The sequence below is a fragment of the Panthera pardus genome, unplaced genomic scaffold (assembly GCF_024362965.1).
Source record: "Panthera pardus isolate Hobbes unplaced genomic scaffold, ASM2436296v1 HiC_scaffold_7, whole genome shotgun sequence".
Taxonomy (NCBI): Eukaryota; Metazoa; Chordata; class Mammalia; order Carnivora; family Felidae; genus Panthera; species Panthera pardus.
In genome coordinates this window covers 28,079,474-28,104,925 of record NW_026527002.1, presented here as the reverse complement: position 1 = coordinate 28,104,925, position 25,452 = coordinate 28,079,474, and the positions used below count along the sequence as shown (strand labels likewise).

Sequence of the window (25,452 nt, the reverse complement as noted above, 5' to 3'; positions counted from 1 at the left end):
GAACTTGAAATCCAGACAGTTTCTCTTTATGAATAATACTTTTTGGATAACATTTTTTAAAAATTCCTAATTATTATTACTTTATTATTTGTTTACTTACTTCCTAATTGTTATTACTTTCAATACGGGCCATTATTGGCCAAAATTCAGTCAGAAACCACTCTAGTTATGTCAAAAGGAAAGAGATTTAAGGCAATTCGGTGTCTACCAGAACTTTGCAAGTCCTGCAAGAATGAAAGTCAAAAGGCCTTTAGCTGTGCTTTCCAGAAAATCACAAACTGGCTGTTGCCACCCAGGAGCCAGGAGATGGCAGGAAAGGTCAATGTCCATGGTCACAGTTGTGTTGAAGTGAGGCACTGTCACGGGTATGTGACTGCTACAAAAGATCATGTTTACAGAAGCTCACACATTCACTGTTACTTCCAGAGGGGAACAAATTCCTTGTCCTCCTCTTCCACCTTCCAAATCTGATGTAAGCACATGTCAGGATCTATAGAGTATCAAGAACACTGCTGGCAAAGGAAATGTCTCTAGTCTCCGGGACTAGTTTCTAGTCTCTGGGAATAGTACGGAGGGAACAAGAATGATGCTGAACGACATTTGATGATATTTAGTATATTCTTTGACAATAATTAGAATACTTATAAATATTTTTTTTTTTAATTTTTAAATGTTTTATTTATTTTTGAAAGAGGGAGAGAGAGAGATGGAGTATAAGGCAGTGGGGCAGGGGATGGGCAGGGAAAGAAGGAGACACAGAATCCGAAGCAGGCTCCAGGCTCTGAGCTGTCAGCACAGAGCCCAACACTGGCTTTGAACAAACCGTGAGATCATGACCTGAGCTGAAGTCAGATGTTTAACCAACTGAGCCTCCCAGGTGCCCCAGAATATCCATAAATCTTACTGGCTTCTTATATCAACAGAGTATATCCTTAAGTAATTTTTTTTCAGAAATGAACAAAGATTCTTATGGGTTTTTATATGTCTGAAAATATCTTTACTTTGCCTTCACATTTGATTGACTACTTGATGAATATAGAATCCTATATTATTTCCTCAAGACTTTAAAAATATCATTCCATTAGCTTTTAACGTTCAGGGTTGCCAACAGGAGGTCAGAGGCAATTTGATTTTTATTCCTTTGTAGGTACATTGTTTTTACCTCCCTTGATAATATAAATGATAGGATGTTTCAAAATTTCAGCATTTGTATGGGTATAGTCTTTTGTCATTCACTCTGCTTAGCACTTAGTCGGTTCTGACAAGAATAGTGTAGGTACAGTAGAATGAGGTAAAGCCTTTTTGGAGAGGGATCATGAGAGAAGAAAGGGAGAGAAATGATAGTGAGGGGAATTTTGTTGCAAAATGAAGCAGAGAAATATGTTAGTAGCTGTTGGAAAATTTTTTTTTAATGTTTATTTATTTTTGAGAGAGAGCACATGTATGAGTGGACGGCAGGGCAGAGAGAGGGAGACAGAGAGAGTCCTAAGCAGGTGCCGCACTGTCAGCACAGAGCCTGACATGGGGCTTGAGCCCACAAACTGTGAGATCATGACCCGAGCTGAACTGAACAGTTGGATGCCTAACCGATTGAGCCACCCAGGTGTCCCAGAATAGAAAAAAATTTAAGATTTTTTTAAGATATTAGCATGTTTGTATGCTGACATTGTAGAAAAAAAATGATGAAATAAGAGGGAGAGGAGAGACTTCCTGAAACAATATATCTGAGCTGGTTAGAGGAGATGTGCTCTAGGGCACAAATGGAAGGCCTGGCTTTGGACAGCTCATCTGTGGTAATGGCCAGGAAAGCAGAACATAAGTGTGGTAGGCAGATAAATGTGTTGTTGGGAGTGGATGGATATTATATTGTGATTACTTCATTTGCTCAGTGAAGTAAGCAGGAGAATCATCAGCTAAGTGTGAACACAGGGGAAGCCATGTTGGAAGTTTGAGGAGGTTTGAGAGAACATAAAGATAAAACCAGAGAAATAAAGTATGATTGCTGGGGAAAATTAAGGGCCCAACTGAAGTTCATGTTCATGAATTTAAAGAAAGACAAGTCAGAATAGTTGTGTGGTTTCTGCAGCTCTGTTCATCTGGATGGGTACAAGCATGGACCATAGGAGAGTTAATTTACCTGGGGTTATGGGTTCGGCCAACTAAGCACAACACATCAAAGGAGGGGGTTGTAGGGATATATAAGAGAGAGGTGGCAATGATTGCCCTTGGAAAATAGGCTGATAAGGGGGAAGTGATGACTGAGGAGGGAAAGGCACGTGAAAAGTTATGATCAAGGGACTGGAGTCCCAGTGTGGTTGAGGAGAGGAGTCAAGGTATTAAAGAGCTTCAACTGGAAAGACGGGAGGTGGTGGTCAAAGAGCGAGATGCAAGGAGTAGAGATAATGGAGGGATTGGGATTATTGATAATGATAAGGCCTAGGGAATAACCATGAGGCTGAGTGACTCAGGAAAAGTGGAGGAGCATGATCACTCAAGAAGGGGAGGCCAAGCAACCCAAAGCAGACCGTGGAAGCTTCAACTGTGTGAATATTAAAATTGCCAATCATTGGGACAGAAGTAGAGTTGAAGAGAGTTACAGTGATCCAGGAACTAAAAATCGTAGAGAAACGAAGGAGTATGACCTGGAGGTTGGCAGTGAATGCCAACAATGAAGAGAAGAGGTTGAACAGTAGGGTGACATGAGCTTCAAGACTGGGTGTTTTAGAGAGGAAGTAGAATGATCTAGAAGTGGCAAACAAGAGCAAGGTAGATACTTACCATGTTTCCTTGAGACACCTGCAGAGAAGAAGTGTACTCAGGGGAGAGAGGTCTCTATTGGGAAAGACGTTCACAGAGGGAATTTGTGGTTTGAAGGAGACAAAGCACATCCGGTATTCAGGACATAAATGTGAGGGATTTATTTGTTGCCAAACCCTAAGAACTATGCTGATGCTATACCTTCCCATTTCTGAAGAGAGTTTAGATCAGCTAGACTCCCTTTCCTCAGGAACAAATGGGAGCTTCTGGCTTCAGGGACCTGTACTAGGAGCTGCCTGAAATGGCATAACTTGTGAGCAGAATCAGCAGCCCCGGTGGTGTGGTCTGTTGGGACCAGCGTTGGTTTGATGGTGTGTGGCTGAAAGTTTTGGTGTTAAAGTTATGGTCAAAGGGTTGCCCCCAAGTGATTTTTTTTTTCTGATTTTCCTTGTGGTTAGATGTAAGGAAGTTTTTTCATCCATCACAGAAGTTTGTTTTTCTGATCATCTAAAATGGTCCTTTGTATGATATAAAGCTTAATTTCAAGCTCAAATAAAAACCAAGCAGACACTATCAGACTATAATAGGAGGAAAGAGGTGGGAACTAATATTTATTAAAATGTCTCTATACACCAGGCGCTGCGTAAATATTTTTGTCTTTTGGATTCATAAATTCATTTTGTTCACTGACTTACTAACTCACCAGAAATGTGTGTGTGTGTGTGTGTGCACGTGTGTGTGTGTGTGTGTGTGTGTGTGTGTGTAACACTTGCTAAATACTAGGGATTCAGCAATAAATTAGAAACTCCGTCTTAGAGGAGCTTATGGTTAAAGGAGCTAAGCAAACAAATTATAATGCAGTGTGATATAGGTTACTAATGACTAATTATTTAATATTTACTATGTACTATGTGCTGTGTGGAGATCTTTTGTATTAGCTCATTTACTCTTCTCAGCAATGTTCTCAGACATTGTATTAATCATCTCATAACAATGTGTTATAAGCCATTTCAAACCTCAGTGGCTCATGACAACAAATACTTCTCTTGTATATATATATATGTGTGTGTGTGTGTGTGTGTGTGTGTGTGTGTGTATTTTAGGCTGTCAGTCAGCTGGCCATGACTCCTTGATTGGACTTAGGTCTGCTCATGTGTCTCCACTGTTGTTATAGCAGTTCCTCTGTGACATGTTTTCATGACAGATTAATAGGAATGTAAGGTAGCAAGCCTCTGCACATTTAGAGAATTTACTCATGTCAAATTTATTATTATTCCATTGGCCAAAGTATGACACATAGTCAAACCAAACATCAGTGGGGTGGGAAAATATACTCTGCCTCCTCTAGTTGGAGGTCCTGCAAGTCACATGGCAAATGGCAAGGACACATGGAGAGAGTGACAAATTGAGAACAGTCATTCAATCAGCCATAGGTATTTAGTATTATACTATCCCGAACTTACATGCGAGGAAATTTAAAGGAGATAAGCAACTTGCCCAGGATCAGAGGGCTAGGAACCTTAAACCCCAGAGACCATGCCCTTGACCACCACAATATTTTTGCGCTGGTGCTTTGGGAACACATAAGAGGTGTCTTGCCAGCCTAGTGGGGTGTGAAGGGTATAAGGAAAGCTCGTAGGGAAGGTAAGATGTGGGGCTGACCCTAGCAGTATTTGGCCAGCCTAAGAGTATCTATTTGGTTTAGCACCAAAGAGACCATAGATAGAGTAGTAGAGTGTAGTTTTCCTGGACAGGTGAGAACAGAAGGCAGATGGTGGTAGGCTAAAGGGTGCATGGGAAGTGAAGGAAGAGAAACAGCTTCTGGAAGCTTGACTGAGATGGATAAGAAAAACTATGACACTAGGATTGGAAAAGGGTAAAAGATAGCATTTTTTTTTTCTTCAAAGACCTGAGTGCTTAATGCTAGCCTGAAAGTTAGAGAGGCCCTGTTGGATTTGGATTTGGCCTCTAAAATATCCACCACATCCTTGCCCCTTGGTACAAGATGGATTATTAGGGGGTGAGGAAGAAAGAAGAGTCAGATTTGACTCAAAAACGAGAGAGAGGGGATCATATTCATGATTGTGTACGTCACTGTGTACTAACATGTGGTCTAGCTTAGTATCTGTCGTATAGCTTACAGAACTGAACTGACACATTTATCTAACTGGTATTCAGGGTATGAGGTAACATATTTATCACAAGGAGAAAGGATTTTCCCAAAGTACCCACGGATTTACATGAAATGTTAATACACCTTGCGTCTCCCTTTAATACACAAAAGGCTCTACTGAACCTCAGTCACGGGAATTGGTGTGTTAGGAAATGATAATGTTTAGAGGTAGTTGACAGAAGTACACATGTGAACACTTTGTATGCTTGAGTTTTCTTTTGTTACTTCTTTGCTCTTTTACCCTTTAAAGCGATGTGGGTGACAATAGTTGCCATCATAACAAACCAATGAAAAAAATTAATTTGCCTTTTAGTATCTGAGATAAAGAGTTCATGAGTTTAGATCAGGCCTCCCTCCCAATATCCTGGCTTTAACTGGATTCCTTGGCACTTAGCATTTAGATGAATTGAAGATATGGAAGCCACTCAGAAGCTATTGGAACATTCAGTTTTGGACTGAGGATGATAAGAGACCTGTGTGATGGTGAAGAGTTTCAATCCATGAATACTTATTGATGAATGACAAACAACTCCAAAATTCAGAAGCTTAAAACGAAAAGGGTTGATCTCACTCATGCTATGTGTCTCTAACAGATGGGAACTGTGCTGTACTTCATCTTTATTCCAGGTCACAGAGGTGGAGGGGAAACAGGAAGGTGAATCATGAATGTGCTCTTAAAGCTTCCACTCTCAGGGACACGCATTACTTCTGCTCACATCTCACTGACCAAAGTAAGTCACAAAACCTTACCTGATTCCAGGTGTGAGGAGAGAGCTATCTCAAAAGGAAAGACGCAGAAATATTTAGTGAACAGTGCTAATGACAAATAAGTGACAAGGCACCATAACTGTCATTAGTGCTGTTCACTAAACCAGTCTGTGGCCTGTACTGCAGGTGGCCACATTCTCTGTTTGCCCCTCCAGGGTCTCTCTCTACCTTTCCTCTTCTTGCTCAGCCCCGGAGGCTGACTTCTATGCAGGCATCGCCTGGGCTCTTTTGCCCTCTGGTTTATGGTGGCATTTGGCCAATGAGGGGTCTTGGCTAGAGACTGAAAGGTGAGAGTGGAGACACTTACCGTTGAGACACTTATTCCCCAATCCCTCCTTGCCAGATTGCATTTGTTAGAGGCTGAATTCATCTCCAGAAGGTCATAGCCCCCAGATTAGGCAGCCTTTTTCTACAGGTACAGCTGTCTCCTGGGTCTTCAGGTCATAGGAGGAAATTATTTCTCTCTGTTGGTACACCTTCAGTGCTTTACCATCTTTTAAAATTTTTTTTAAGTGTTTATTTATTTTTGAGAGAGAGACAGAGTGTGAATGGGGGAGGGGCAGAGAGAGGGGGAGACATAGAATCGGAAGCAGGCTCCAGGCTCTGAGCTGTCAGCACCAGAGCCCGACGCGGGGCTTGAACCCACGAACCATGAGATCATGAGCTAAGCAGAGGTCGGACACTTAACTGACTGAGCCACCCAGGTGCCCCAAGGGCTTTACCATCTTCAGCTGGTTTCTTTTAATCTGTCCATACCATTCTATTCTGTCTGATGGAATCTTCATTAATTTCTCTTCATCTACCCATTTATAATAATGTATCATCCATTTCTTGCCAAGATATGGACCAATTTTAGATCAGTAAAGACTTAGCATCTCTTGGAACCACATGATGGGCAGCAAGTTAGCCGAGAGAGTTCCTCGGATTCCAAGGAAGGCATATTCTCTATACCCTGTAAGATGTGGCCAAGGAGAATGAAGGAACAGGCACATCTACTTAGAAGACAGAGCCTAGAGCCACAGATGGGAGAATTCCTCTCTGGCAATCAGAATAGAGACAGAAGCAAGAAATGTTTCATCATTGTGTATTGATTATGTTGGGGAAAATAACTTGTCACCTTCATTAACTTGTCTCTGGTCAAGAGGACTCATGTCCACATCTGTCAGAGAGAGTACTGTGCATTACCCAGAGACCCTGGATGTTGAGCTTGCTGCTGTGATCAAATGGACCTGGAGATTTTATCTTAGGGACAGTGTGAGCGTACTTTACATGTGGGAAGGAGGGTGACTGAATGTTTTGTGACCAGTAGGGTGGCAGTCACTGGTGCTGTTTATTAAATATTTATGGCTTTCCTTCTTTAGAGCTTATGTTGAGATTGTATTTTTCTGCCCATTTGGAGTTAAATGTGGTCATATCACTTGCTTTTTCCAAAGAAATGTGATGTCTGCTGCTTCTGGGCCAGTGCACAATTGGCCGGCTTCCCACTTTCCCTTTTCCACAGTGGCCAGCAGTATCTCAGATAAAGGCAGTTCCTTGGCCTTTAGCGCAGAGTGAGGAAGGACAGAGTCCACAGTGACCCATGCTGGACATGTATCAGGAGCAGAAAATAAGCCTCTGTGATTTAATAGCCCCACTTAGATTTTGTAGGTTTCATCACAGTCTGGTCTAGCATCTCCTAACTAATTTGTAGTGACCATAATTCTAAACAGAGAGTATAGCATGTGCATAGAGACCAGAAGGTTCTTGTTAGAGTGAATAGTTTGGTGTCCAAGGGGAGCAATGTTCTTGAGAAATGAGGGGGCTAGTGAGGCACTTTACCGCCATGCAGAGGAGTGTAGATTTTAGTCTGCTGCTAAGGGGGACGAGGTGGTAGAGGACTGGAGAGATGTGGTCAGAGTGGAGAGGGGCCTGCAGATTAGAGTGAAGGAGATACGTTGGTTGTTGTAAGAGTCTAATGAAACCCAAAGTAGGGGAGTGATTATGGAAATAGAAAAGAAGCAAGAAATGAGGGACAATTTGGGGGTCAAACTGATGATACTTGATGATTAACCGGAAGTGGGTGGTGGGGGCAGTGAAGGATCCAAGATGACTCTACGGTAATTTGGGGGAAGAGTTTGGGAATCTCAGTTTTGTTTGGGGCTGTGTGTTTGCCTTAGGAATTTTCAGCAAATGGCCTGATTAGAAGTCAAGGCTAATTGTCTCATTCAGGGCTGAGAATGCAAGATGATCGATTATTTGGTTTGTAAAATCACGGGTGCCATATCTCCTCCTTCTTCTCTCCCTCAGTGGGATGGGGGTGGATGTGGCAGAGTATGACTGTCAGTACACTCTTACATATGTTATCTCCTGAGAAATGTTATAAAGGCTGGTGCTTGCCTCCAGAGAAAACAGAATTTGTCACCATCAGTTGTTCCATATATTTTGGGTATAGAAGAAATAGGAGAGGAGGGTAAATCTGTAAACCGATGAGCTTCTGTGAATTTTCTTCAGAGTGCATTTTAAAGTCATATATTCAATTTAAACATAGTCCTGAGGATACCGGACTCTCTGTAAAAAAAATTATAAGTGAAACAAGACTACCAAACTGTGGATAACTTGCAAAATGACATCATCTCTGCAAAGATCTCTTAGTTCAACTCTTAAAGGGTCAGGAGCATCTGAGGCGTTTTAAGCCTTACTGAAATAAGATGTTGTGAGAGAGACAACGCTTTTGGTTCCTTGACCTCATCTGTCTCTTAGACGCTTTCTATTCTTTTATGAACTTGCAAGGTCTAGTTCATTTTTTCCTTCTTCTTGGATTCCTTCGGGTTCCACTTTTTTGAATAATATTGAATGAATGAGTTTCTTTTCACGCCCCACTCCCATGGAATATGCCCTGAATGAAACAATACCACCACCGTGGCCATCACCAAGAATCCACACATCTGTACCGATTTCATTTTGCAGCGGGGCCTCTCAAGTGAGGTTGCAGGCAAGCAATGCCAGTGCCACTTGAGAACGTGATGGAAATGCACATTCTCAGGCTTCCACAGACCTCAGAAATCAGAAATTCTGGGGTTGCAGCTCAGCAATCTGTTTTTAGCAAGTCCTCCAAATGACTATGAAGCATGCCAATATTGCAAAACATTAGTCTAGGGGAACTTTATAGACATAACACATCCTTGCTGGTGTGGTAAGATTTGAGGGTGGTCTGCTGATGACCTACCAATAAGGAGAGAAATCACGCTAAGTGGAAACCTTGACCTGGAGCAAAGTCACTTATCTTCTGTCTCTCTGGGCCTTAGTTTCTCCACCTTTGGGGTTTTCAGTTGGATTGGTCAACAGTTCCAATGTAGGGACCCACAAAGTAGTGTGAGATGTTTGTCAACTATTTCTAGTTATTTCAGAAAGCTTCACAGAAATTTTATGCTTCCCCTCAGTATGCTGCAGGGACACACCAAAATATCCCCATTGGCTCATAAGTAGATTGTGAGCTTCTTGTGGTCATTCATTTTCGTGTTTCCGGGGCTCAGTCACAGGGTCTGGTCCCATGGAAACCCTTCAAATAATGTTTTACGAAAACATTACAAACTAAGTTGTATAGAAATCAGTACGAAAATGAAGATTGGTTTATGCTAATCAGAAGCTCCAACTGACTTCCCAAAGGAAGATCGTGGCGTTCAGGCTTGCAAACATGTGTATTGATCGTTGCAGTGTTAGATTCCCACAAAGATAGGGACCAGGTGGCCTCGTCCTCAAACCTGGCTCACTAGTGCTCCTATGGACTATAGCCCAGTTTACTTATTCATGAATCTGCGTGGTTTCAATTATTTGTGATTTTCTGCTAAAGCTGGATGGGGTTCCTTTGGTCCTGTAAGATCCATCTGGGTCATCGACAGGACCCTGCTGTGTCCATGTGTGCAGTATGCTCACTGGTGGTGCAAAATTCAGCACTATGGCAGGGAGATCTCATTTTAACAGGCTGGTGAAGGTGTTCTGTGGCCACATGGGAGAGCACGAGGTGGTGCCAGGAACCTTCCAAGTGCTTTGAAAGGGGGTCTCGTTCTCAGAATCGTCAGTCTGAACCTGTGGTATCTCCTGCAGTCCTGAATGTTTTCAAGGGGAACAGATTGAAGACCTCTCCTGCTGCGTTGGCCTGTCAGAAGCAGAGAGAAAAGAGATGCTGCCTGCTGCCCCAGAAGGGAAGTGAATCAGCAGGGCACTGGTTTCCTTCAAACTCTAATCATTGTCTCTTTGCTTATGAGATTGTCTAATCCATTGGCCACCCTTTTAAAATCTGAACTCCAGGTCAGATACATGAAGGGGCAAGAGAACAGACTGAACCTTTATTAGTTCACAGAACTCCAATTCTTTATTAATCACAGCTTGCTCACAATGACATACAGGAAAATAGCACTAATGAAGAGTAAATATGCAGGCAGCAACCTTCAGGAGTTGGGATTTGGGGGAGAAACGACTTCAAAACTGCGATAGGTACTTATGGTGGGTGTCTGGTGATTCTTAGTTGGCACAAATGCCCTGCCTAGCCCCCTTAGCTGTATCAGCCCTCACAGATGGAGTAATTTTTTTTTTAATAGGCAGGATTGCCTCACACTGGGGAAGAAAGACCAGCTTGAGTGAAAGTCCGCAGTGTTTTTGATCTCGTTTGTATGTGTGTTTCAATGCAACAACCAGCTCACAGTTTCCAAGTGGAAAAATATTCAGTAGCATCATGTACTTGTACTATAGGTAAGAGCTTAAAATGAACATCATCAATCATGGCATCCACAAATAAGCCACCTGACACATTAATTAATTCATTCCATCAAAAGAACTTAAACTAGAGAATTAAGCCCACTTCATGAAGAGCGATTTCATGGCTGCTTGAACCATTTGGATTCGAATCTGCGTTCAGCGCTTTTAAAGGGTTTAACTTTCTGCTTCTACCCAGGTTGATCTCAGCTCTGTCTTCTCATCCATCCCTTTCTAAAGCCAAAGCACATTTGTAGCACATAATCCAGGAGAAGCAGAAGTAAATGCTATGATTGGTGTTTTTGTTTTTTTTTTCTTAGCCTGGTTTTGTAGTTTCTAGGCAGTTAGTAGATTATGAGTGAACAAATGTGGAGGTTCGTGTGGAGTCATAAAACCTGTAACCTAGGTGTGGTCTTAGTCAAGTTCAGAGATTACAAAGCCATCTAGGTCATTAGGCAATGGTGGGTTTCTAGCACCATAGACTGTCTACTGACCTCATTTTTCTGTTGGAATGAAAAGGGCAGGGAATGGAGTTCGACATGAGGGCTTCAAAAAGAACAGACCTAGCAAATTCATTTGAGTGGAAAGACACAACATCAAAAGCCTGTTACAGGACATGTAAGATTATGAAATAACTTGCATAATGCAATACTTGTATTTTTTAACAAAAATGTAAGTATTTACAAAATAAGATCCAAGGTATTTTTTAAACATCAAGCAAAACATTCTGCAAAGAGACCGCATTGATTTTTTTTTTAATTTTTGATTCTGTTTTTTTGTTTTTGTTTTTTATAATGAGTTCTTTTTAAACCATGTCATACATTTCCCATACTGATATCGCATGATCCATTATAATATAGGCAGGGGGATTTACTAATGGTGGGGCGTGCCATACCCTCCATCGTTTCAGCCAGACAGTTCAACCTGGAGTTCCTTGTTCCTGCGCACCTCCGCGGCATGCCTCTCCTGGAAGACACCAAAGGGAGAAGTAATGTCACAGAGCCTGGTTGTCTGCTCCACAGAGAACCGGAAAGGCTTGCCTACTTCTTTACACAATACATGCCTCGTTGGAAGTCACCCAGTTGTTTGATGTCTATCATTAGGAATTCTCTTCACTTCACGAGAAAGGACAAGGGACCCAGTAAGTATAACATAACAGAAGATCTTGTAAGACTTACAGCGCCTAAAAAAACCCTTAATACTGTATTTGAGTAAAACTATTAAAAAGGTCATATGATCAAGGGAATCCAGAATATTATGATCGCTATATAAATCCAGAAAATGGCAATAGAACATCCTACTGTTGTTTACACTATTTAGTGGTGTTTTTCCTCTTCCTGAATATTTTAAGGGCTTTACAATTATCAGTGGACGCTTTGAGAGGATTAGACGCAGGAAGAAGACTTTTTTATATGCTTCTTAAATGCTTAACCTATTAGTCAGAGCCTTTCAAAACTTGAGTCCCAGTGACCTTTCCAGTCTTACCTTCCTTCCTCCCATCAATATAAGGGAAGTGTAATAGATCATATTTTAGCATTGTATGTAACTACTCCCTTGGTATGCAAAAATGTATGAAAGATGGTTTTAGGAAACATTCCGTTTCCCTAAGAAGATGTGATTAGAGAGATTTCTGTACTGGAAGCCAAGAAATATGAGGTCTTTCTTTTTCTTCTTTCCTTTTTTTTTTTTTTTTTTAATTTAATTATATGTATACTTTTTACCTTTTAAGGTCTCCTTTGCCTCACTAGGTATCAAATACAAACAAGGGATCTGAACTAGATGACCTAGAGTATCAGCTCCATCTGTGAAATTCTGTTGCATGAGTCGATTTAAATGCAAGATGAGGATTGCGGTCAATATCATCAGAAATTCTTTTTACAAATGGCTACGCACTTGCAATACAAAAGAGGGGTCAGGAGTGAGCTGTGAGTGCCAGGAAAGAACGTTTTCATATATCGAGATGATAGTGGTCATTGGAGCGTAAACTTCCAATGGTACTGCTAAGCCTGCTTACTGTGTGGTGTTTGATGATCGTCAACGAATTGCAGCTTCAGCTTAGTATAAAGGTTAGTATAAGGGGTGGAATGAAAAAGACAGGGGTTCAGAGCTAAACTCTGTCGTCTACTTAGCTTTGTGATCTTGACTAAATCTCTCTAAGGACAAATTCCTTAGATATGAAATGGAGACAATAACAGTATCTCCTTTCAGGGTTGTTGTTTGGATTAAATGCAGTAGTACATGCAAAATGGCTGGCCTACACGGAGCAATCAAGAACAGCTAGTTTTACGTCCTCTTTTCCTTTCATTATTCATTCCTCAGACAGGTTCAATAGTAAATAGTTACATAAATTGCATTCATGAACAAGAATGACCCCTCCCCCCAAACAAAAGTCAGAGGAGAAGAAAAGTTTATGACAGATGAAAATTAATAATGGTTGAAATCTGTATCTAAGGAGTTATATAACATCAAAATCACCTCTTCAGAAAAGAACCACAGAATCTTATTCCCTCAAAATATTTTTATTATTTTAAGCTGTATCATATTATGGGATGCTATTGTCACTGAAATAATGATACAATGTTTTTGCACCAACTTTTCTATATTGTTAGAGGTGAGATGATCAATATACTAAAACATCTCTTACTGACTAAGTACCGTCCTTTGTGGTTGGCTAGGTAAAGTAGCTGTCAAGGTTGTCTGTGTTTTTTTGCTTCTCTTACTCCTGAACACCATGGGAAGCTCCTTTGGTATTTGTTACAATATTATGATCTGGGCGGTCTTGGCCTTGGCTAGTGAATCGTGGGGTAGAGCTATAAAGGCAAGAAGATGTGACACAATTTGAATTAAGCGGAGAATTCAACGAGGTTCACTAGAAGTCCTCTTAACTGATCTGGTAGGTTAACCAACACTCTCCATTCCCGCCATCATCCTGGTATCACCTAAATGTTGGGTTGCTTATGAGGCTAGTAGGCTCTTCCCTATTATTTCCACATACTTTTCCTCTCACTGGCTGAGTTACATGCTTACTTGTAGTCAATGATATTTCCACCCTGTTCGGCTAGCTAGTTGAGAATTTAATTACATAATTTAATTAAAGATACAGTAATAGAAGCTAGTGTGGGTGGAGGAAAAGCTTTGGAAATACCTGAGAAAGGGCAGTATGATCAGATATTGGATCAAGTAAAAAAGCTAGGGGAAATTTGTAAAAAAGAAAAGTTGTTAAGGTCCTATATTCATATTATTTTGCAGATATCTTTAGCCCTTACCCAATTTTAAAGACATTGAAACTGTAAATCATAGCTAATATGATATCGGTGGATAATGGGGAAAAGGGGGACATGGTACCCCAATTAACTGATCCATCTCTCAAAATGGTCTTGGCCTACATGAAAAGATTGGTAATTGGCTGTACCTTTAAATGCTTGATGTTAAAGTTAGATGTATTATGAATGTATGCAATATTGTGAAAATGATTATACCTGCTTTAACTGGTTTTTAAAAAATACCCACTACAGATCCTGGTTGGGTCTGATGACAGAGCTGCTGTTACTCAGGGTTCCTGATGGGCCAGGCAGTGAATTTTCTGCTAGATACTGTTGAATGCGTTAGAGGAGAAAGGACATGTTGGGGGAAGAAGAAAGTGTCTCTTTAATCCTTTCGCATGGCAGGAAAAGGTGTTTTTCTATCTCTGTCTCTGTCTCTCTTTCTGTCTCTGTCTCCATCTCAGTCTCTGTCTCAGTGTGTCTCTTTCTATTATATTATTCCATGAACAAGAACATTTTAAACTTCACCAGAGTGTCAATCATTGTCCACAGACTATACTTTTGAGTCCTGGGTATGACTATTTATGTCACTCAATTTGAAGACTGTTGGGTAGTTGTAATTTCGATGTGAGTGACATAAACAGATCAGCCTAGTGTAATTCTCGGTGGCAGATGCATTCCTTCTTTCACACCTTTCTCCACATTTGATTCTTTCCTTTATAATAAGCTGGGGTGTTGAGACGAGGTGCTATGAAAACAGACATTGAAGAAAAAAAGCGTAACATTCTTTTCTGAAGGAAAAAAGAACACTTCTATGGAACGAAGATAAAAATACTTTAATATAATTTACGACAATATAACAAAGTGTATTTAAGAAGTCTTTAGCTCAGTGGTTCTCAACTCCTGCTATTAGCATCTACTGGTAAACTTTAGAAGTAATACTGATCTCTGGGTGCCACCCCAGACAATTAAATCAAAATCTCTTAGTTTAAAGAGCACTTCAGTGGATTCTAAAGTGCAACTGAGATTGTTTTTGCTTTAGGCTTTCAGTTTTAGCTAAAGACTTTGAGCTAACATGGCTGGATCTCCAAGAAGTTTGTGGGAATTTGTCAGTGAATGACACTGAGGAAACCGCGGACACCATGGCTCTGTGGAACTGTATCAGGTCGTCTGGCTAATTGACAGGCTCAGTGAAGTGAGGCCTGTCACAGTGGTGAGAATTTAGTGTGCTAGCCTTGACATGGATTTCATTTTTACTAACATTTTTCAGTGCTTTTGTATTAACTATCTATATTGGTCCATATTATGTGTTGTCTTATTCTCTAATTTTTGGTGCTATGCTATTTGTTGCTAGTTTTATATTATCTGCATAGGGAAAGAGACGGTTGGCAAATGCTCGTTGATATTATTCCAGGTGTCTAAGCACATAGTAGGTGCTCCACGAATATGCACTGAATTATTAACTGATTAATCGGTGTCATTTTCAGTAGTAATCATCTTTTGATGCATCGGATTCCAGAACAGCTTATATATGTTAGCAGTTTCATGCATTTTCAGCATTAGTATCATTATTGATTCTCTTTTTAATTTAATCTTACTGCAGTAATTTCATTCAAACAAAAAGCTAGATATTGGTCATGATAAAAACCCTACTCTGTCTTATTTAGGAAAAAGAAAACATATTTAAAATATGTCAAAAGGAAGTAAATTTGGTACTCCCCAAGGAGTACCTCCACTTTATGGAGATGATAATGAATCTTGGAGGACACCGGCCAAAGGTCCCATTAGATTTGAAAAGCATCTCTGTGGCTGTGAAATTCCAAGGGGAATGTGGTCCTAAAAATGATCTGGGCTGCATTATCCAGCGTGGGATAGAATACTGTCAGTTGGGATTTAAATCGGAATAGGCTATAAACCCCTAGTTCTCAAACCTGGCCAAATATTGGAATCATCTGGAGGGTTTTAAAAAATATAGACGCCTGCGTCTCACTGGGAGAGTTTGCAGCTTGATGTCAGGATGTTAAGCCGTCCACAGGCTGATTATTTCTAGGACAAGTTGCATGTCTGTATGCAAGTGTGTCTGAATGGAGGTGGAGACTAAATCTGGGTGAGAATGGGAAAGAGTGCTAAAAGGTGCTGGGCTGGGGAGTGGGTGAAGAGAAATACACAGAGAAAAAGAAACTACCTATTAAAATCCAACACCTCTGGAAATACTAGTTAAAACATGCAAATTTTATGTACCACTTTATAGTTGAAATCAAGAGGGATATGCTATATATTTGCATGTGTGTAATTTCAAAAACAATAATGCTCCTGGTTGTCAGTGATATAAATCTTGCACTAGATATTACGGTCTAATTGAAAAGCCTGGAATGTGATCAGCATGCCCCATTTCTAGCAACTTCATTAATTTTTTTTTTTTTTTAGGGCCTAGGATATGAGATGGTTGAGTCATAATTATCCCAAACAGAACATACGGTGGTCTTCTGCTATCCACGGTATAAGCACCAGTCAGCAGGAATCTCCTTGGTTGTACAGAAATGTGTGAACTGAGGGCAAATGGAGGAAGACTGAATGGTTCAAGGTGAGGCAGATAAATTTTGCCCAATGGAACTTTGCTCTCCTGCATCTCAGCAAAGCACTTGCTATGGTACCACCATGTGTAACATGCAGAGAGCTGAACTGCCTCCTTGAAATCCTGACCTGATGCACTTGGGTGAAACACAATGACATTGTTCTGAGAGTATGGAAGCACCAGCTTATATGCATAAATTAAAGTTTAACTTTAAGGTTCTGACCAAGGCATTCAGTGGTTCTCTGCTCCTGACCAGGTCATGTAGTACTTTCTCCACACACCTCTGAGAGCCTCAGTGTCCTACTGCTGTGTCAGAGCCCATAGGCCCTTCCCTAGGCAATGCTTTAAAAAATCCCTCAAAAGCACAGATGCCCATGAAAATCTCCATGAAAATATATATATATATATACACATATTTATGTTTTGTGCCTGATTTCCTTTGGTTCTGGATTGATATTTGTCATCAGAGAATGAGAGTAAAAACAGAGTCATCAGAACTTCAGAACAGAGTTGCCTGATCCCTGGGTCTTCCTAAGAAATACTCAGAAAACAGGAGGCTGATCTTGTCTAAACTCTTAGTGCTCTGATGACAGGGACAGTCCTACTTCCGTCTGTATCTCCAGTGCCAACATGTAATAGTACTCAGTGCTGGTGCAGAGGGCAACGGCTCAGAAAAGGACTGAGGCATTGTTTCTCAAAGATCATATTTCTCAATGCTTAATCCAATTTCTGGAGATGGAAAAAGCTACACTATTCATATCTATACTACACATTTTCAAAGGAAACTTTTCTGGGTGGTGGTGGTGGTGATGGATAGATAGCATAGCGTCAACAACAGGGAAAGAGAGAATACTTTTCAGAGGATCTCCTGCTCTGCTCATCCTGATTGATGGGAATGGGTATATTTCAGGGTTGGTGAGGAGAAAGACACCAGGATATCAGAACGTGAGGAAATAAACATCCCTTACTAGCTTCCCTTCCCTTTGGTTCCATGAATGTTACTATACCCTGGTTTCCCATGTAGATTCTCCTACATAGACAGAATGGGCTTTCCATTTTTCCTAGGTAGTCTGTCATTTCTTGAATATATTTTTCCAAGTTATTATTTATTTTTATTTATCTATTTATTTTTAAAAAAAAATTTTTTTAACGTTTATTTATTTTTGAGACAGAGAGAGAGCATGAACGGGGGAGGAGCAGAGAGAGAGGGAGACACAGAATCGGAAGCAGGCTCCAGGCTCTGGGCCATCAGCCCAGAGCCCGACGTGGGGCTCGAACTCACAGACCATGAGATCGTGACCTGAGCTGAAGTCGGACACTCAACCGACTGAGCCACCCAGGCACCCCCCAAGTTATTATTTATATATTCAATATTATACTCAATGAAGTAGTAAAGTAAATATTGAATGTATTATTTTGTTATATATTATTGTTACTTATTGATATATATTTTTATGGCGTGTTTCACATTTCCAATTTAATATTTTTCTAATGGATTGGTTCTTAAAGTTTGTGCAAGTCTTTTATATATTTGAAAAGCATGAATCACCTTCCCTGAATCCATTCACTACTAAAACATTTCACCAAATTCTAGCTTTAACATTGGATTCCCATTCCTCTCCCATGTCGCAGTGCCCACAGAGTCAGTGCTACAATGGAAGAACCTGTCCAAGGCGTTAGCTGTCTCTGTACTTGAAACAAGTTTTGACTAAGTCCCTGGTGCCGGGCATTTGGAACTTCACCCAGCTGTGTTGCGTATGAATGCATGCTTATGCCCAGAACTTTGTCGGGATTACCTTTTCCTGCAGACGTTCAATAATAGCAGCTAGATTAGCCTCACGGTTTTCTTTAATTTGTTCCATTTTCAGGATCAGCTTTTCCTCCGCCATTTTGCTGAAGTTGTTGTTCTCCTCCAAAGCCTTCTGAAGGACTTCTCGCTCATGTTCCCTCTTCTCTGCCAATTGTTTCAGCACCTGGGCCTCCTGAGACTGGGGAAGAAAAACATATCCATTTTATAATCACCCAAAAGCAAACCTGGCAGAATAATGGTCCACTGATTTGAGAGAGCGGGTCCACCGATTTGAGGGTTCCAATGAACACTTGTTCTAGCCTTAAGCACTATTGTCAATTCAGTACTCATCTACATGGCTTTGAGTTTTCTACTGAATGTGGCTAGCTGAATTTTCAGCTGGGGATTTTTTGGACACACTGTCTTAGAAGAAGCATTTAACCCTCATTGAGGAGTTTTTGTTTTGTTTTGTTTTTTAGAATAAAACAAGCTAAGCATTGATGCTAAGCATTTATGCAACCGGGAATGCTATAATTAATCATTGGATAGCAGCGTCCATTGAAGCCTAAGGAAAATATGGGAGGATTGGGACAAGTTCACCTCTTTCCCCTGCTCCATTTTTCATCAGCTGTAGGCTAAGTCTTGAGCTTTTCAACTTTAGCCAATCAAATCTCCAAATGTACTTTCTCGTTTTATTCCACACGCACCTCTCCTCACTTGCCTGTTTTACTTTCATTACCCAAATTTTCTTTGGAGACGTGTGAATGGTGTAAAGGTAATATCCACTTGGCCACAGAAAACAGAAAGTCCTTGTTCTGGCCCCCTCTTGAACATGCCAAGGTCACCTGGGTAATCTTTGAAACCCTGTGGTTACTTAGTGATTAGAGTAGAAACGCCAGAGGCAGTTGCACCCCACCTGGCATCCCCCCACATTTTGTGCACTGTAGTTTCCCTGCAGCATCAGGAGGCTGTATGACTCTGTACAGTGTATATTAACAATCACTGAAGTGGTTGATAAAAATGCAGAGGCCTGGTATCCACTCCCCAAAGTTCTGATTCTGTGGTTCTTTGGTTAAGACCCAGGTTAAGACCCATAGATAATATATGTATATATGTAATATATAAAGTTTATTTATTTATTTTGAGAGAGAGAGAGAGGATGGGGAGAGAGGCAGAGCGAGAAGAAGAGAATCCCAGGCAGGCTCTGAACTGTCAGCATAGAGCCCCATGCGGGGCTTGAACTCATGAACCATGAAATCACGACCTGAGGTGAAATCAAGAGTTGGATGCTTAACTGACTGAGCCACCAGGCACCCCCAGGAATCTATATGTTTGATAAGTATCCCCGGTGATTCTAATGCAGGCTATTCAGGGTACCTTTTGGAAAATGCACTGGCATGGCCTCTGGTGTCAGGCCTGTGTTGGTGACCTGGATGTGCTATTTAACTTCTTCCCACATTCATTGTTTCTTTCACAGTATGCAGTTAAGTCTTACTCAATGCCGAGCTATCCAGGTTGAAGACTAAATTATTACACAGGCATTGTTCCTGGGTAATTTCTTAGGACTGGCTGGTGCTCTGAGGTGAGACTTTGCAGGAGTGACTGTAACTCTGAACGCCTAAACAATGGCAGCTTAAAAATGTGTTTCATGGCTTGTCAAATATTGATTAATTAATGTTAATGTTAAAAGCATTAATAGGAAAATATTTAGTTGATAGCCATCATGGGGTCTCACAGGAGAGATCTTGGTATACATACAGTATGAGGCTTGACGGAGAAGAAACTTTTCTTCAGATAGGAAGGGGAAAATCAGACAGCCTTGAGACTCTTTGCTGATATGTTTATCCTGAAGTTTACCAGGAATAGGTCTTGTGACTCATGGGAGATTAGAAAATTTGGGGAACTAGCCCCGCATCTTGTTTTAGTCCCCAAATGGTTTCACTGACATCCTTAGGAGACTACATCACATACTTGCTTTGTTATAGCTTACGGTAAAACCCAATATGAAAAACAACGGGAAATGTTAACACGGAATAAATTCAAAATCAAACAGCACCTTTCTGGAAAAAACCTGAAAAAATATTTTCTAGCTGGTTCATCCTTCTGCCTCTAGGTGGGACTATCGGTAAAGCATCCTACATTGATTTGCTTCTTTACTGCTACTAGGACCACTGACTTCAGTGTGAGAGACAGACTGACTAAAGGTGTGTGTGTGTGTGTGTGTGTGTGTGTAAAAGCTTCTCTCTGATGGACTTCATGGCAAGGGGCCATATGCCTGCCGTTCTTTACTATATCAGCTCACAGAGAAAGTTACCAAGGATGGTTAATCAATGAGCAACTGAGTAATTTTTAATTTTCAGAGGCTCAAATTTAGTGAGGCACTTTTAAAATTGTATTTTAACTTACAGTTCATATTTGCATTCTTAATTTTCTTTTGTGAGAGACTTAAAGACAGGAGACAGCAGAGGAAGGGAATCGAGAAGGGAAACCCTGGGGACTAAAAGGGCAATATCGCAGCACATACCTTTTCAAATGTCTTGCCTTGGTGGGGCACATTTGGCTTGCGTGAACAAACACTCCCACCGGCCCCGTTACCAGTAATGGAGAGACAGGCCTATTGCCTTACTGGGCACAGCATTTGGCTCTGTTTGAGGTGCCTCAATTAATGGCGTTAGTACTTTTGCAGCCATTGGGGCTAAATGAGATTACCCAGCACAGGTGTCGAGTGTATTTCTTTAGCACAATTAATGGGGTGAAACAGAAACAGAAGGCAGTACAGAGCGTTCTCACATGAGGCTGCTGATAGGTGACGGAGACCCGCCAAACTGGGCCAGCCCCCTTCGGGGCTGCTCATTTCTGTGGTGCCTTTTCCTCTACTGAGGGAATGTTGCATCCACCCTCCTCTCCACTGATACATTTTTGGGACCTATTGATCATCTATGTTTCAAATATTTAAAGCCACATCCGTTAAAAAAAATACATCGATTACGGAAAGGATCCCACACTGAGAAGATACTTTTGGCACCCTATTTTGGTTTTTCCTCACAGGCACTCAACTCTTAGACAAACTCTTCTGTGGAGCTAATAGTCTCGGGGCCTTTACCTCAGTTCTTAAGGTCTCCACCGCTGAAGACAGCACTACTCCCTTTTCCTTCTTTCACACCCTAGCATCCAGATGTCACTGCCTACAACTTCTCAGACTTTATTCCTGGGGAGAGACTGATTCTCTCATCAATACACCTTTTAATCTCCCGGTCACAGCCTCAAGGAAGAAAACTGGTTACGCTTCAGTGAGCAAATAAGCATTTAGTTCAGAAAACTGCCCTGAAACATAACATGCGTGAGGATCCAGAATAAAAATATGTTTTCGACAAAAGTGGAAGCATTTCCCTTCATTTTGGTAAACGTTCTCACCACATGGTTGAAGAGGTGATTTTATTTTCTTCCTCGCTTGGGCAGATTAGCAGAAAAGAATCTTGACTGGGAGGCTTAAAAGGTAGGATTTGCTGAAAGCTGTTAAAAATAAATTGTTTAAGGGCGAAGGATCTGACCACGGAGGACCATCTCTGAATGGCATGTACCTAACATAGAAGGTCACTGAAATACTGAAATGGAAAATTAGGGCATGATAACGATCAGCTGATACAATGCAAATGTCAAGACAAACTATTTATAGAGCTAAGACATCCAACATGACATTCTGGGAGACCAGGGAACCTTCTCCACCTTGCTATTGTAATAATGGAGGCGCAGAATTGGTGCCCACTTTTTCTAAGCATACACTGAACTCAGCATCACCGAAATGATTACATGAGAGGTACGTGAAGGGAAAAATAATGAGACAGGGACAAGAGTTATTGTACATTTAGGAACACTTTAACATTTTCCAGAGAGGTTCATTACCATGCCTTATATTACTGAGTATAAGAGTTTAATTACTATACAAATGAAATGGAAGATAAATTTGAGTTAAGTGATATATAAAACTCAATTTTATTTTATGTACTCTTATGAGATTTAAGACTATATTTTAGTTAGTACTAGTGTTCCATTTCTTTCTGGAGTGAACACATTTCTAACCCTTTATTTTATTGTCCCCTTTCATCATCTGGATATATTACTTGCCACTAACTAGAACCATTTATCAGACACTAGATCTCTGAGTACCTAAATATCTTTAAAGGATGTGTCTCTAATTATTGGCTTTACTGTTAACAATGACAAACCATTAGCAACCCAGTTAGAGTCATAAATAATGTCTTGTTAAAATATGATAATTGAGGGTCACCTGGATGGCTCCGTCGTTAAGCATCTGACTGTTGATTTTGACTTAGGGCATGATCTCACAGTTGGTGAGATCGAGCCCTGAGTGGAGCTCAGCATTGGCAGCACAGAGCCTGCTTGGTATTTTCTCTTCCCCCACCCCCCCCTTCTCTGCCCCTTCCCTGCTTGTGCTCTCTCTCAAAATAAACAAACATTAAAAAATATGATAATTGAGTATAATTGTGCAAAACAAAAGTGTGCAATATTCACTGTGTGTTGAAGTGAGAAGCATAATAAAACATTTTAAATGGTTAAAACCCAAGCCCTTTAGAATGAGCTCTTCTGCTAAAGCCTGGAATGTGTTTACTGTGGTTAACTCCTAGGAAAAGAACCATGGGGGTGCTCTTCCCTGAGGGACAACACATGACACATGTGAGGGTTCTGTGGACCAAGTGTCACATCCTCCAAGGAGCAGATGCCTCCCGAATGTTGAATCACAAATAAGCCAGCACTTGAGTTTATAATCGTTGCTGTACAAACCACCCCCTCTTTTCCTGGATGTGACAGTAATTACCATCTATAATGTGAGATGCCAACAAACAAGAAAGTTAAGTCTATCAGGTTTGGTGACTAATCATGGCCCAGTTTACACCATTTTATTTAAAAAAAAAAAAAGCAATGCAGGGGTGCCTGGGTGGCTCAGTGGGTTAAGTGTCCAACTTCAATTCATGTCATGATGTAATTAATGGCTTTGTGAGTCTCAGCCCCACATTAGGCTCCATGCTGACAGTGCAGAGCCTGCTTGGGATTCTCTCTCTCCCACCCCGACCCTCCCCTACTTGCATGCTCTCTCTCTCTCTCAAAAAAATAAAATAAAATAAGCAATGCATCTTTCTTTCAGAGGTTCAGGGACTTTGCAGTTGATTGTACCAATATCGTCAGTGTGTCAATTATCTCACTGAACTGTGAGTACTGTTTGTGTAGTACTCTTCTTAATTCAATCTGTTTTAGGGTGAGATTTTATTAATGTCATTAAAATTCTTAAATTGCCATCTTTTTTTCATAATACTTATTTTTTTCAAGCCACTGTTAGTTGGGCAGACCCATTTATATACCTGTCACCTGTCAAACTGTTTCTCCTTTGTAACTTGATAAACAATATTTTATAACATTTAAAAATGTTCAAGAAATGTATGGTAACATTTCAGTATCTTTTTTAGCAAGAAACTTCTTTTCTCTATATGATTCTGAGTTTGCTGGACTATAGTTTCTGCAGGCAGGAACCAGCTGTGTTTTGCATAATAATAGCTGGTTGTCTCTCACAGTACTTGCCTGCGGCTTCATGTAGGATAGGTCTTTTAATTCTCATTGACCCATGGTCAATAACTCCATGACCCAGGTCCTATCATTAGGCTCATTTTACAGATGGGTAAAATAAGACATAGATGGACAGGTTAGTCACTTGTCCAAGGTCACACAGCTATTATGTGATAGAGCCAGACTTTGATTATGGGTATTGCCTTAAGCATGTTCTTAACCACTGTGCTTTAAAGATGCTCTTAAAAACTATTGCTTGGCTTAGATGACCATATAATTTATTGTCCAAACTGGGCACTTATGACATTGAAATGATAATGATGATATCAAAAAAAGGAATAAACAGGAGTTGTCCTGGGCCAATTGGGAAGTGGTTAGCTTAGGTCTGCTGTTACTTGCTAAATGTTTGTTGAATGAATAAATGGCGGGCTGGCTGGCTGGCCGACTAAAGTCTTTATATTGCTTCACCCTTGTGGGCCAGTTGTGGTATGGAAATTTTGATTTCAAAATGTGAGCTACAAGCTGACCTCACGATATAATATATAGTCTCATGGAGGTGAAAGCTGAGTCCCAGAGATAATCAAAGAGAGCAGAAAAAGCAGGAAAAGGGGCTATTTCTTGTATAACAAATTTCTTCTACCAGCAAATCAAAGGGGCATTAATTCTGGCTCAAAGAAGCCCGAGGGAGGGTTGTCCAACCCAGTAACCAGGTGGTCAGTGCTGCGATAGTGGCAACAGATGGAGTGAGGGACTGGGGACACTGCCAAAACATTTGTCACACAGTGAGTGTGGGCCCACGTGGAAATGACTCCGTGGCAGTCCTCCAGCTGTAAATCCAGAAGGACTCACACAGGCAACACAGCCTGGGTCACGGGTTCTCAGATGTGGTCCCTAAACTCCCAGAAGCAGGCCTTTCAATGGTACCAATGGAGGCGAGAGAAGCTCACAAACTTTTTTATGTTTTAAAAGCCTATCAGAAATCTTATTTTGCTTGTATGGCTATGTCTATTTTTACATTTACTTTGAGTTAGAATTAAGTTAATTTAGTGAGAATATGCTTATTTTTATGATAATAAAAATATTAACTGGCACTTATAGATTCCTTTGACTGTAACCACGACAAAGGAATTTATTAATACTATTTAATGTATTCATACTATTATACTATTATTATACTACTATTAATATTAATAGTATGTTTGATAGGCAGAATCTTTAGAAACTTGTAACTTTGAGAAAGGAAATGGATCCAGGGCAAAATGTTGCTGATCACCGGGCTCGGCTGAACATCTATTATTAGGAACTATTTTAAAAAATAGTAAAGTTGAAATTGAATAATTATCTGGTATCAATTTGAAAAAGTAAAGGCCTAAAATTCCTCCACGGTTCCCTAAAATTTTTCTGGTCTGATCATCTGTCTCTGTGCTGTCCAACTCAGTAGCTACTAGTTACCTATGGCTCTTTCACGTTTCTTTTTACTTTTAAAAACGCAACTGCTAGAAAAACTGAAAATGCATATGTGCTCACATTGTATTTCTATCGGGCAGCACTATTCTATATAGCTGCAGACATTTATTTTTTATCCATGTTGGCAGGGCTACAAGCTAACCGATTGTACGGTTATGAGCTAAATAGTTACTATAATTGTTATACTAACACTAAACGTTTACAGATAAAATTGTGGACATCTGCAATTTTGCTTATCTAAATTCTATTTCCCCTTCTCTGGATGAGAACATCTCAATTTGCTTTTAGGGGTCTATACGTCCACATTTCTCTGCAGAGATCTTACCTATTCGGGGAGCGCCTGGATGGC

The 25,452-nt window shown here is 40.6% G+C and overlaps 1 protein-coding gene across 1 annotated transcript in view; it reads right to left on the bottom strand.

Moving 5' to 3' along the window:
* Positions 1-10,030: 10,030 nt before the first annotated feature.
* STMN2 (stathmin 2) overlaps positions 10,031-25,452 on the bottom strand; it is a 46,365-nt gene continuing 30,943 nt past the window's right edge. Inside the window, exons 4-5 of the mRNA XM_019453331.2 lie at positions 18,064-18,255; positions 10,031-11,395 (exon numbers count right to left, since the gene is read on the bottom strand). Coding sequence (XP_019308876.1) covers positions 11,336-11,395; positions 18,064-18,255 — 252 coding nt within the window. The 3' untranslated portion in view covers positions 10,031-11,335. The remainder of the gene's footprint in view (positions 11,396-18,063; positions 18,256-25,452) is intronic.